The following is a 12783-nucleotide window of genomic DNA, read 5'->3' as shown; positions in this document are numbered from 1 at the left end:
AGGAGTGATGCTGATGGAAACCTATGCTTGTATTCCCGCGGCTGTGTCGGGTAGCGTAGTGGTTTCTGTCGACCTTTCCGTGGCTTGGGCTTTATCCGCCGCTAATTCGAGCGCTCTTTGCTCCTTCTCTTTAAATATCCTATCCTTTGAGATAGCAGCGAAGGATAGAACGTCTATGTAAGTTCTAAATTTAACGATTTCTTTGAGGAGATAGCTGGACTTGCGTTCCCAGTTGTTCATCGCCTTGTTGTAGTTCGGGTGTCTCGGAGTGAACTATAGACACAAGTATTAGTATATTTGGTCAAAACAAAAAGGGGTATGATATTCAGGAACTTACAGCTAACAACATTGCTCCCCGGAGTTCGTTGTGCCTCTGGAGATCTCCCTCGATGCTTGAAACATATGCCTCCAAAGCTTTGAATTGTTCCGCCTCCGACAATGGGCTGGCAAACATGCTCTGGGCAGGAGGGCTCCAGTCAGCGATATTAGCCTTATCGCCCGGAAGCCTTGCCCTAAATCCACCGTGGTGATCCATCGAGCTCCTCATGCTGCCCTGGAAGCTTGGGCGCGGTTGATGGCCGCTAGTCGGGGGTGGCTGCGATGCCAACGCTTCCATATCGATGCAGTTATTCCATCCATACTCAATATTGCTAACACCTCCAACCAAGGGCTCCTTCGATAGGCGAGCAGACCAATAGTTAGCGGTACTAACCCACTCCTTCACAATATCCGCGGTTCCGCATTGGAAAAGATGGACTGCACCATTGGGAAGCGACAAGGCGAACACATGCGGCCTCGAGCGGGAATACCCAGGTGGTGGGAGCGCCGATGCAAGAGTCTGCCTCAGCATAAAGGAACCGATTGGCTCCGCATTCTCCATCCAATTTCCTCCTCCCACAATACCTTGCGTGACCTTCTTCTTCTCGCTTGGGAAAAGGAATAGCCTCATCCAACCCTTTTCGACGACTGCAAAGCATTCGACCCAGCCGCGGTTCTTAGCCCTCTTGTCGGCGGCCTCGAGGTGATGCTTATGCTTAATCATTCCTTCCTTAGCCCACGGGGCGCCGTATAAGGCTAGTTCATCAACATCGTCATCGAGAACAGTCTGCTGGATACTCTGTTCGCCATCGTCGGATGGTAATCCACTATAACCCGTTTCTTCACGGATTATGGCAGTAGACAAGGCATTTGCAAATCCTATACTTTGCATATAGTCACCCTGACCGAACCCTGATCCAAGCGAGTCAGTAGACATCATCGTGGTTGCTGTTTTGTCTAGAGAGTACTTGCTCCATGTGCTGGACGCTGAAGGACTCCAGAGTCTATCATCAAAGCTAGTACGCGAGGAGCCTGCAAAAGAGCCTGGATAAAGCCGAGGTCGTGATCGATTAGTTTTCCACTTTGACCCCAGTCTCGTCGTGCTGTTGTTCCCAATGCTAGATCCGAAGCTCCCACCATAACGCATCGACACCGAGCTTTCGGATGGAGCTTTGCTAACCGTACTATTGGTTCTGCGAAGCTCTTTCCCGAGGCTGGTCGGAACAGTTGCGCTATCAGGAGATCTTTCGTTGCCAGTCACGCCGTGAAGAGGGAGCGCAGTTGCTCTGATTGAAACGTAAAATTCTTTTAGAATCAACTCCACGGTATGTTCCCACTGTCGAGCATTTCCGAGGAAAGGCGCATTGATGAGAGGACCGCCATTTTCTCCACCGGTGCCATTCCCATCGACCGAGACAAAATTCTCAGTAGATTGGTCGTCGAAGAATCGCTGGACAGCAGCAGGGCCCCTAATGAAAGAGAGTCTTTTACTCAGGCCACCACCTGTGCTAACGTGGTGAGTTTCATCTGGCTCATCCAACTCGTACGGAGTTTGGCACCTTGCGATATCTCGAGGGTTATCGTTTTCGTCAACAGAAAGACCCCGTTTGATCGTCGCTATGGTATTCTTCACGAATTGGGCCTTTGTCATCCTTTGAGACGACGTAAGGTCGGCTATATGCAGATCTGTATTGACGAGGAGGATTGAGTACAGAATGGTATGGACGACATCGACATTCTTGAAACCATGGTTTTGATTGCAGTCACACCATCGCTTAGCAACCGCAGAAACAATCCTGTCAACTTGCTGCGTTTCTCCTTTCAATACGAGCTTTTCACAAAGTCCGCGAAATGCAACGAGAATGTTAACGCCAGTCCAGTCATGCAAAGCCATATAGGCCGTACGGATGCGGGCACTTGGGGCTCCACTAATTGCAAAACATGTAAGCTTGGCGATCACGAAAAAAATTAGGGTTGCTATACTTACGCCTCTCCCAAAAAAGCTGCCGCTTTGACTTTTGGCAAAAAATCTTCGTCTCCCTCGAAGATTTTCCGGGCAGCTTCCTTCTCTTCTTGTGACGGTTGGCCTTCATACTCCTCTTCCGTTGCACGAAGCGCCTTTTGTGAATTTGCGGCTGTTACCCGTTTCTCATCATCCTCGGGCTGCGGTAATACAACGACTGGCATTGCGGCTGCCGATTCTTTATACTCAGCAACAGAGTTTTTTCTTCCGGCGCTGCTGGCAGCGTCATAGAAGACATCTCCTGTTGATGTCGTTCGTTCAGTCTCAAGCGACTTGCTTGGCTTTTCAGTGGCGATGTTTGCACAGTTGCCATTGGTTTCAGTACCTGAATCACTGTCGTCATCCCGTAAGAATGTTCCTTCAAATTGCAGATGTGGCTTCGGCTGCGATAAATCCACAATTGGTTTTTGGATAGATGTCGGTTCACCTCTTGGTGGTGCGTACATGTCCTTTGTAGTAGATGAAGCGGCGGCGAGATCGTCAATATTAATGTTAGCGGCTGTCGTGATCTTCTCCGGAGTGGGATCGATCCCTTTGTCTGCGACAATTCGGTTGGGTAGTTCGGACTCGATGCTTCTGATCGTGAGTCGTCGAGATCGAGCCCCGGATAGATTTCTGTTGCTAGGTGAAGATGTCACAGCATTAGGGGTGACACCCGTCTCGGAAACCTCTCGTTCGTGATGATAGTCCTGTGCCCGGCTTTGTGAACGGCTGGTTGCAGTATCTGGTCGAGAATTGCCTGCTTGCATTTGCGAATGAGAAAGGTGAGGTTCAGATCCTCGGTGGTGGTGTGTAATATTGCTTGGTAACATAGGCACAGGGTCGTGTTCTGAGACGGACCTCTTCCGGCGCCTGAAAAATCCGGATGATTTCTTAGTCACCAATTGGGGCGTACGTGGAGGCGCTTGCTCAGGTACATCGGATGTAGTGTTGACAATAACTGAGGGCTGTCGTTTGACGCCATCTCCCGACCGATCTGCATCTGAAATCGGTTGTTGTACCGGGGCCGGTGGTGGGATTGGTTTCGCAAGAGTGGTTCCTCCCCCACTACTGCCACTATTACTGCTACTGCCTCCTCCTCCGAAGACTCTCCTGAAGAACCCTGGTTTAGAGGCCGGTTTGGGAGGCGGTGTTGCTACTGCCTCCGTATGTGCCATCTCAGAAGGTATCGTTGGAAGTGTCGATTGTTCAGCCATGATGTCTGTTGTGCGCCTCAGGCTTTTATTCGATCTCGTCGATCTTTTTCGTTGAAGATGATTGGGCTGTCTGGGAACTTCTGGTTCTCTTGCACGAGACCTATTTGATATTCTTGGTGTCGGAGCTGCGTCACTGAAAGGCTCAAAGGAATAAGTCTGTTGGCGGCTTGGTGGGGGCCCACGGCGTGATTGAGGGGGCGTGGTGATAAATCTGCCGTCGGATGTGTAAACTAATGTGCTGTTGTGCTCAAATACTTCGTCCTCCTCTTGCAAGTAGCCCTGTTGAGGTGATTGAGGTGCGTCGTAGAAGCGCTGATAGTTAACGGGGTTGCTATCGGATCGCTTTCGTTGATTGTGTCTACTCTGAAGTTGACCTCGGCCGTAGTCCGAATCCCGATAAGAGTAAGAGACCCCCTGACTAGGTCCAACGTGGTCGGTATCGTGGTAATAGGGGTCCAGGAACTTATCAAAGACAGGGTCGCATGAGAAGTCTTGGCCGAGCTTGTCGAAATCTAGAAGGAGATTATCAACCAATGAGTCCCGAAACCCTGTATGTAATTCGTGTCGATCTTGTTCTCTGCGATTTCCAGTACCGCTTCCGATGTTGTTTAGGTTTCCATCCCTGCTTGCAGAAACCTTTCTATTTGACGATGATGCCGATGCTAATGCAAATGAATTCGTGGCAAAGAATCCAGTGTCGGAAACACTTCGATTTTGACTTTGATGATGATGATGATGATGCTGATATTGAGTTTGTTTGTTTGAGTAGCCGTTAGAGAGTGATGTGTCAATGGTCAACTTGGCACTGCTAGGACGAGAAGCCGAGAACGAATTGATTGGAGTGCCTGACGTGTTCGAGAGGATGGAGCTATTGTTATTATTCCTGAGAAAGGAAGGGATGTTTGGCACAGGTGGAGCACTGGGGCTAGTTGATGTGGTCGACTTCTTTACAGATGAAGAGCCGAAGCCATTAGTCCGCGAGGAACCAGTAGCGACAAGAGCCGATGCAGAAGCTGAACGGTGAATCTGCTGCAAAGGTGTGGCAGCCAACTTGTGAGACGGCGGAGTTCTTGTCGCCGTCGCCCGTGAGGAGGCTGGTGATGCCGAGTAGAAGTGGTTATAAGAGTGGTGGTGATGGGAGGAGGATGATGTTGATGAAGATGTGGAGAAATCCATCGATTAGAAGTGACGGTGGTGGGTAAAAAACACCACCAACTGGCAACCGAAAAACCAAAACTGGCCCAGCTGAAAAAGAAGAAAAAGAACCCGTAGATTGGCGGCCACAACCACCAAGATTAACTCTTCTTGTTTCTTTTCCTGCTGTGAATAACCGACCCGTCTCGCTCAGCAATTGCTGCGCTGCACCCGCTCCGGTTGGTGTGTGCACACCCCTTTGCTGCTAGGAGGAATAAAATAATGATTGTGCAGCTGTGCCTACCCGGCAAAATGCAACCAAAATTGCGAGCGGCTTTGAACAAGCCAACCGCCCAGCCGATTATGAAGGCGGACGAGTCGTAGCCAGTCAGATCCAGAGGATCAATATCCTGCTCCGGTCACCGTCGCTGAGGGCGCACTATTTCGAGCCCCAGAGGCGTCTTAAGCGCAGAGACAGATGGTGACTTAATTATGCAAACAACCGGGTCGTTGGCAACCAAAGAAAATGCGATGCGAGCAGCTGAAGCGAAGCGCGGAAGCAAGAGATCTAAATCGGCTGGGCCTGAGAGAAAAAAGAATAGCGCTGCGGAGAATGTGGTGATGGAGGAAGAGAAAGAAGGTTACGGCTTCTGCTCGATCGAGGAACTATTGAGAGATAACGGCTTATGGGGCTACTTGTGCATCAGACCTACATTCGACCCCTTCCTGTGGGTTCCGTCGAAAAATCTTCATCTCCACCATTGGGGAATTTAACGTGGGGAGTCCTGGAATTTAGCCAGCAAGGACATGATATTAATACTGTCGATATAAGAATGTGCATGCGCATCCATTTTACATTTGAATGTCTTGGTTGGCGCCATCCCTCCCATCTTCTCTTTTCTCCTCTGTCTCGAACTTGCAATTTGCCCTTTTCGGGTCAGCGGTCAACCAGGGCGGCGACATTTCGTCGACATGAACATCCAGTATATCGTGCCAGAGCGATGTTCGAAATCATAAAAAAAGGGACCTTGTCAAAAAAATTTGCCGTGACCCTGTCAGCCAACCCCTTAATCCCACACTGGGAAGCACAGGTTTTGGACCGCAAGGTAACCCTATTGGCTGCCTGTGGCTCTGCCAAGTCCCGTCCCTTAATCATGTAAGGGGCAGATTTTCCCATGGACAAGGCTGCTGCGTGGAACGAGACCAGCCTAAGCGAAGGCTAACGACATCAGTCTTGTGGATTTTGGAGAAGCTTCATTGATTGCCATGTCGCCGAAATACCAGTTAACGGAAAGAAAGCTATTCCAATCGATTATTTCTTTAAATTTAGTTTTTAGTACGATATAATTGTTAATACTACAAGTAAACGAAGAAGCGTCTATCTGGCCCCTCGCAGCCTCTCGGCTAGGGTATGTCGAAATACAACATCTCAACACATTCCTAAATGTCGTCCAACAGAGCCTAGAACGACGAACAAGAACTCCGTAAAGCCCTCCCGGTTTCGCTAGACATCATCCTGTGGGGGCATCCCTAGAAAGTCTAACTGAAATAACTCCGTAGCGAAGCTGATTTTGCGTATCCGTATGTGTATACATTACCGTTTCTATGTTATAGAATCCACAACACATTGTCAAATAATGGTATCTTGGTCCAGCTAGTCTAAAACGGGTACCCGGGTACTGCCGCGGGATCTATAAAAACTGCCCTGGGGTCGAGATGCATGAAATACCCAGGGCCTGGCCTGAAGGACGCCCATATCGCCAGGCCCTTCACCAGATATAACTTTCAGCGACTGCAGTAATACATAGAAGCGTCTCTGGTAAACACCCAATCTGTTTCTCAACTACATGGTCTCTTGCTCAAATCCCATAAAGCTCACTCCTAAGATTTTTCCCTTCGCCCTGGGCGTGCGGAGCTTTGCATCTTACAATTGCCAAGGTTCTATTTAATATCCGCTTGCTCCGTACAAAGTAGGAAACCAGGATGAAGACAATTCCCCAAGTCCTCGCCCAAGTTGTCCTCGACCAGCAGCGCCCCGATTGCCGGGTTTTCCCGTGGCTTCTTCACTGATGAGACATCCCACTTTACTCATCGGTCGTCCGACTTGTCATGCTCAGGGCATCCGAAAGTTGGCCATGGGGCCGACTACTCTCCGAAACGGACCGGAATGCCACCTTACATGAACCTCCCGGCCGTTTGCAATATTTTGAAACTTCTACTTGACGACGCATTTAGGTTTTCGGTAGCATTACATACTTATATATTTGGGCTCACGATCTGCGGTCCAGTACCGCTAGAGCTCTCCGGGCAATACCTACAATGCTCCCTGGTGTTTCCAACGGGCGCCAGCGTAGTTTGATACCTGCTCCGCCTCGATTAAGCTAGCGGTACTTCTGGATCTATCAATTGTATTAGTCTAATTCCAAGCCCACGACTGTGATCGTTGTTGCACTTTCGAATTTATCTCAGATCCGCGTGGAAACCTTATTCCCATTTCTCAATATCTTATCAATTTCTAACTAAAGCTCCCCGCGCAGGCCAGCTGCCAGGGGCTAGCTTCCGCAAAGTCAAACGATCTCTACAAGGTGAGCCTACGAATTCCCATGTCTCAACTATTTCGGGGCTTGCAAACCGAATCCCATAATCAACTAAACATTTCCTGCTTCAGACGCATAAATACTAGCGTTTATAAATACTCAAGCATTTACGAGACCTCACAATATACTAATAGCAGGGAAATATTGGATATTAGAGATGTATTTAGCAACTACGGAGTGGAGCTGCATAATATGCTATATATATGCGAGTATCTTTAAATGGAGCTTGCTAACTATGCACCAATACGAACCGGAGACCTGCAGGCAGCTTAGATTGGCATATAGATCCGTCTCCAAGCTGGAAATCGGCATTCTCGTCGGATGCCACGAATGCCAAGGATTTATCAACCCCTATGATTCCCCGCAAAATCTGATGATTTGATTGGCGGATTAGAAACTCGAATATTCCTGCCAAGGCGGCGTACGATGAACAACATGTGTTGCGAATTCGCGAACCGGCTTAATTGCACTCATCGGATATCAACGATCGACCCTAGCAAAAGTTAACGGAGATACAAAAGTCCGTCCTGTACTGTGTCATCTGTGAGGAAAGTCTCTGAGTCGGCTATGTGTAGTAGAGATGGATATAAGTATATTATTCCATACACAATGTAATATATAATGTCCTGACCGCAAAACCACCAACAGTCTAGTCGCGCAATTGCTTCTATAACTTTATATTGAAGGCTGAATACATATTCGGATAGGAGCTAGTTTGATATGCTTTACTTCCACCTACTTTTCGCAGCTGTTGCCCTCATCTCCAGTACGTCTGCCGGAGCTATCTGGCCCTGGTCTCGATGCATCGGCGTTCACACCCAAACGTACCCTCAGTGGAGTGATCTCGTCGTCGACAGAACAGGGAGGTACCCTCACAGCTTCAAAACCATTAGCTCGGCTGTAGCTGCTTTGAAGAATACGACGGCGTTCCCTTACAACTTGGGTCAAACAATATTCATCTTTCCAGGAAACTATACAGAACAGGTTTACATTGGCAAGCTACTTAGCCCTCTCACAATTCGAGGATATACCTGCGACTCTCGATCATACACCGAGAATCAAGTCACCATCTCCTACAACCTTTCCCGGTTAACCCCAGGACTTACAAATAACGACCAAACATCCACTGTTCGTCTATGGACTTCTAATGTCAAATTCTACAATTTAAATATCGCCAATACCTTCGGTGCTGGTTCTCAAGCACTTGCATTAAGCGCTCAAAATACAGACCAAGGCTTCTATGGGTGCAAATTTGTCGGCTGGCAGGATACAATTTACGCCAACGAGGGGCGTCAGATATATGCGAACTCTTATGTTAGTGGGGCAGTAGATTTCATTTTTGGTCTTAGAGCGTCTGCTTGGTTCTGGAACGTAGATATCGAACCACTTGGCAAGGGCTGGATTACTGCAAATGGAAGGGAGGCGGAAAATAATACTTCCTTTTATGTATTCACCAAATGCAAGGTTAATGGGGCCGGCAGTGCTACCCCAGGCTCAACTTATCTTGGACGACCGTGGAGGCAGTTCTCGAGAGTAGTTTTCCAGAAGAGCTACTTGGGGGATGTTGTCAACTCGGAAGGATGGTCGATATGGGACACTGTGCAGCCGGTTGACAATCTCTACTATGGAGAATACCAGAACACCGGCCCTGGTGCATTAGGGATACGAGCAAATTTCAGTTTTGAACTATCGAGTCCTATTAAAACAACAGATATTCTTGGGCAGGGTTTTCAAAAGGAACACTGGGTTGACGTGGATTATTTATGATGATGTTGTTCCTAAAATATACGATATATATACTTAATTAAAGTTGACACCAGCGCAGCAGTGCTGATAGATTTATCGAGCACATTCATGTATCATATGAAAATCATCATCATTTAATCACGTCAGTTAACTTCACCAGCTGAGTTATAATATCGATATCTACTCTCGTCGTGAGGCTGGACCGAACGGGTAACGGTGGTACAAGACCCAGGATTCCATATTCGAATTACACTGCAACGCAGGGCTTGCCAGGTTTTATGTTGGAATCTGCCTCACCAAATTGCGTTGAAATTAACTATGAAGCGACTGAGAATCTCGTTCGACTTCCTACCGCCTGGCGTTTTTTCTCAAGTAATCAATTGTATGTCCGGGCTTATTAAACATTTTCTAAGAAAGAATGCGGAACTAGAATTTGCAGTAGCTTCCATTGAATCATATGAACATAAAAATAGCATTGTATTTCGCAAAAAGAAAGAAAAGATCAAACTCGGTTGTCCGCACGCTTCTCAAGGTGTTCACGGGCTATGACTGATACTTCTGGAGAAGATTTGTCCAAACTCGTTTGGCTAGTAAAGTCTGGGAATTGATCGTAGTGGTTGTATTTATCGTAGATATTCTCCTTCCGATCGGCAGACTCGGATCCCAAGAGCCGCGGCGCCTTGCTAAGCACTAAAGCACGAATGGATGGAATAGAAGCACATATTTGTGCGAGATAGAGCTCGGTACTGTGTGCTGTCGTTAGCCATGTAATGGGGCTTCATATTGTCCTTAGATAAGTTCACTCACATTGTCCAAATGCATATTATGGAAGCATTACTCTCATCAGAAGAGCCGTACCATGCCATATTGATGAGCCGAACTCGGATGGCACAAGCAATACAAGCGAGGGCACCGACGCCGAGTGTGAAGATCGAAATGATCCGTTCCCTTAAGCTAAGTTGCATTTTCCAAATCATTGGGATTGGAATGATCCTAAATTCCAAGCGCACACGTTAGATATCGATAGCTTCTTCCTAACCCTGGCAGCTACTCACCAAATAAGAATATCAGTAATAATATTGACGGACCCGGTAGCAACCTCCAACTTCCAGGTATCTACTAGGCAAACACCTTCAGGATCCATATAGTTCTGATGCTTCCAGGGCAAGGCAGGATTGCATTGGAAGCACCACGCGAAGATTGTGGCGAGTGCATTGGCAACTACGCAGAAGCCGGTTGCAACGGTTGCCCATCTTAGCGGATTCCATACCGAGAGGTTGTAATAGAAAAGAAGTAAGGAGGATTTGATGAGCACTACTGTGAGAGGATATAAGATAGAGGCTGATAAACTAGAGTCCTGTTCAGCCTGGAAGTCGAGCCATGTTTTATCCCAGACTCCCCTATAATATGCTAAAATATTTACTGCGCCTTAGTGACATTCACGGAAAGTATCGAGAGCGTAAGATTTGAAGATTCAACGCACTGCTTGTAGATAAGACTATGAAGATCTGTTAGAAATTGGTATAACGGTTACCATAAACGTAAGATCGCTTACTTATAGCATTTTGCATCCCCAAAGCCAACGTCATGACGAAGCCGCCTAAGAGAACCCAATCATATGATCTCACCAATCCAGCTATCGTCATGCGAGAGTACATTCTCGTCACAATTACTGCGAAGGTGAGCAACGAAAGGACTATGTATACAGGTATAAACACCTGACTCTGTGTAGGATGGCCAAGATATGGAATTGTCTCGTTTGCGAACTTGGAATACTTCGAATATTGCCCCCAGTTGCCCCAGTACATCTCGAGAAGATTGATATTGTCGATGGATGTTCCGGCAAGCTGGGCTATCTTTTGGTTGTATCCGGTAGCGTTCCAATTCGGATTCGACTGAAAGAAGCGAGCAATCCGCCCAACTAACTCGCTGCCTTTCGTCCTTTGGAAACCCTCGAATAGCCACTGGGTATCAAGTACAACCTCGATGATTAGGTTTCGGTCATCGATGCTTATCTCTGTCGCCGCCATTTTTTTTAAAATGCCGAAATAAGGAAAGGATATAAAGGATTGTAAGGCTATAAAACGGGTAGGGAAACGAAAGAGTGATAATTAAAGCACAAATGCAAACTCGGTCGAAGTTAGATATTTAAAGATAGTTTAGGTTTGGATAGGTGGCTTCCGGCGCAAAAGTCGATCTACGAGTTTAGGAACGGTTAGACTGTCGACAGAATTACCCTACGTACGACTTGCGAAACTTTGCGGATACATAGAGTATTTTATAGTAAAACTCATGCACGTTGTATGCGTGGGAAAACTATGTCGAAATATTGTTGGTAAGGCGGGCGCCGCACGAATCAACTTGAAATTTGATAGGTCGCCGGTTTGCTTTTCGTTACACAATCTCGTCCATATGATCAAATATGTACAACGGCTTAACCTGCACAATTTTGGGTATCTTGCCCCTTTGAGAAGCTGGCGAGAGATGTGCATCTTGAGACAACGCGAGGCTCGTCTCTGTCTGTATCACGAAAATAAACCCGGATCCACTGTTGCGGTGGTAAACTACTAATCAATCCGTAAATGTTTCAGAAACTACAAGGAGGATGATAGGGTTTGCTGCAAGAGGTCTGTTTTCACTTGGAACGTAGCCTTCTGTACAAAAATCCTGTATTTCTGATTGGTAAAAAGTGTCGATACTTGAGTAGCTATGCAGGCAGAAGCCGTGATTTAACGGATTCGACCAGCGACCGTGGTCATGGGATCTATTTGGGGTTATAGGATTAGTGATTCGTTATAACTTTAACTCCGTAAGAAGGTTCGAACGTTCGTCTGTGATCAAACAAAAGTATATATATACATGGGCTTCATGATATCGGAACCTAGATTGCCGCATATGCGCATTTTGGGGTTAAGGTATTGCAAGGTCAGTCTGACTTGATTCAATTGATTAAGGCCGGTTTGCCGGTTCCTGAGCTAAATCCAGGTCACAATTTAAACGAAAAACCAGGTCAAGGTTTGACGTCTTTGGACGAAGCTCGAGTTTCATTCTGTTCTCGAATAGGAAGTAGGAGAGGAGCGGCAAAAGCACTACACAGCAATCCTGATATCAATTCATACACCTCCATCATGATCACCCCCAGGCTCAAATATGTTCCCCCATTTCTAGAGTCTTGACCAGTCGAATAACGGCAAATGCATCCGGCCGCAGCTTTTGCCGCCATTCATGATATGATATTCTAACTTTCCGAAGTGGGTAAACGAATAGAGACTTCTTTCGATTGACAAGGCGGGGTGACATAAAGTATAAATCGGACACAAGCCATCTTTAGCCAGCTAATAATAAGATCGATACACAATGGCGCAACATTGGTGTGGAATTCCGAAACAAATTAATTTCTATCGATCTTCTAGAAGCTTGCGGGTCTGACAGTTAATTAAATTCTGCGCACGCCAATGGCATCATGAATTAATATGAAGGTACCCTATTTTAGAAGATTCTTCGAATTCGATATCGTATACACATGTTGCATTGAATCTTTTTAGCCACGTCCCTGTGGCAAGTTTACCGTATAAGATTCCAAGTAATCGAATAAAAATACTTTACTTTTAACATCGCATCGTTCTATTTAAATACCGGCTTCTGTTGAAGGCTACTGTCGAGTATCAGCTGAACACACGAGACAATTTAATATAACGGATTGAAGCCCGGTGCAAATAGTCATGGTTTTGTCGCCGTCGTGCAGGATGCCGCAAGCTCTGCACAACGG

At 46.9% G+C, this 12783-nt stretch overlaps 3 protein-coding genes across 3 annotated transcripts; 1 reads left to right on the top strand and 2 right to left on the bottom strand.

Moving 5' to 3' along the window:
- Positions 1-21: 21 nt before the first annotated feature.
- DFL_008765 (uncharacterized protein) lies at positions 22-4713 on the bottom strand (the record flags this gene model as incomplete). Its single annotated transcript, XM_067638545.1, has 3 exons — positions 22-273; positions 338-2246; positions 2306-4713. 3 exons carry the CDS (start codon positions 4711-4713, stop codon positions 22-24), a joined length of 4569 nt encoding a protein of 1522 aa, XP_067486423.1.
- Positions 4714-7988: 3275 nt separating this feature from the next.
- Positions 7989-9035, top strand: DFL_008764 (uncharacterized protein; the record flags this gene model as incomplete). Its single annotated transcript, XM_067638544.1, has 1 exon — positions 7989-9035. The coding sequence occupies one exon, from the start codon at positions 7989-7991 to the stop codon at positions 9033-9035; it is 1047 nt and encodes a 348-aa protein (XP_067486422.1).
- Positions 9036-9516: 481 nt separating this feature from the next.
- Positions 9517-11044, bottom strand: DFL_008763 (uncharacterized protein; the record flags this gene model as incomplete). The annotated part of the gene is made up of 5 exons (XM_067638543.1): positions 9517-9760; positions 9822-10007; positions 10070-10424; positions 10498-10512; positions 10570-11044. The coding sequence occupies 5 exons, from the start codon at positions 11042-11044 to the stop codon at positions 9517-9519; spliced, it is 1275 nt and encodes a 424-aa protein (XP_067486421.1).
- Positions 11045-12783: the final 1739 nt, after the last annotated feature.

The sequence above is a fragment of the Arthrobotrys flagrans genome (genome assembly GCF_004000055.1).
Source record: "Arthrobotrys flagrans strain CBS H-5679 chromosome Unknown unitig_1, whole genome shotgun sequence".
Lineage (NCBI taxonomy): Eukaryota > Fungi > Ascomycota > Orbiliomycetes > Orbiliales > Orbiliaceae > Arthrobotrys > Arthrobotrys flagrans.
Note: the sequence above shows the minus strand (reverse complement) of the source record. Positions and strands in the feature narration are given on the sequence as shown.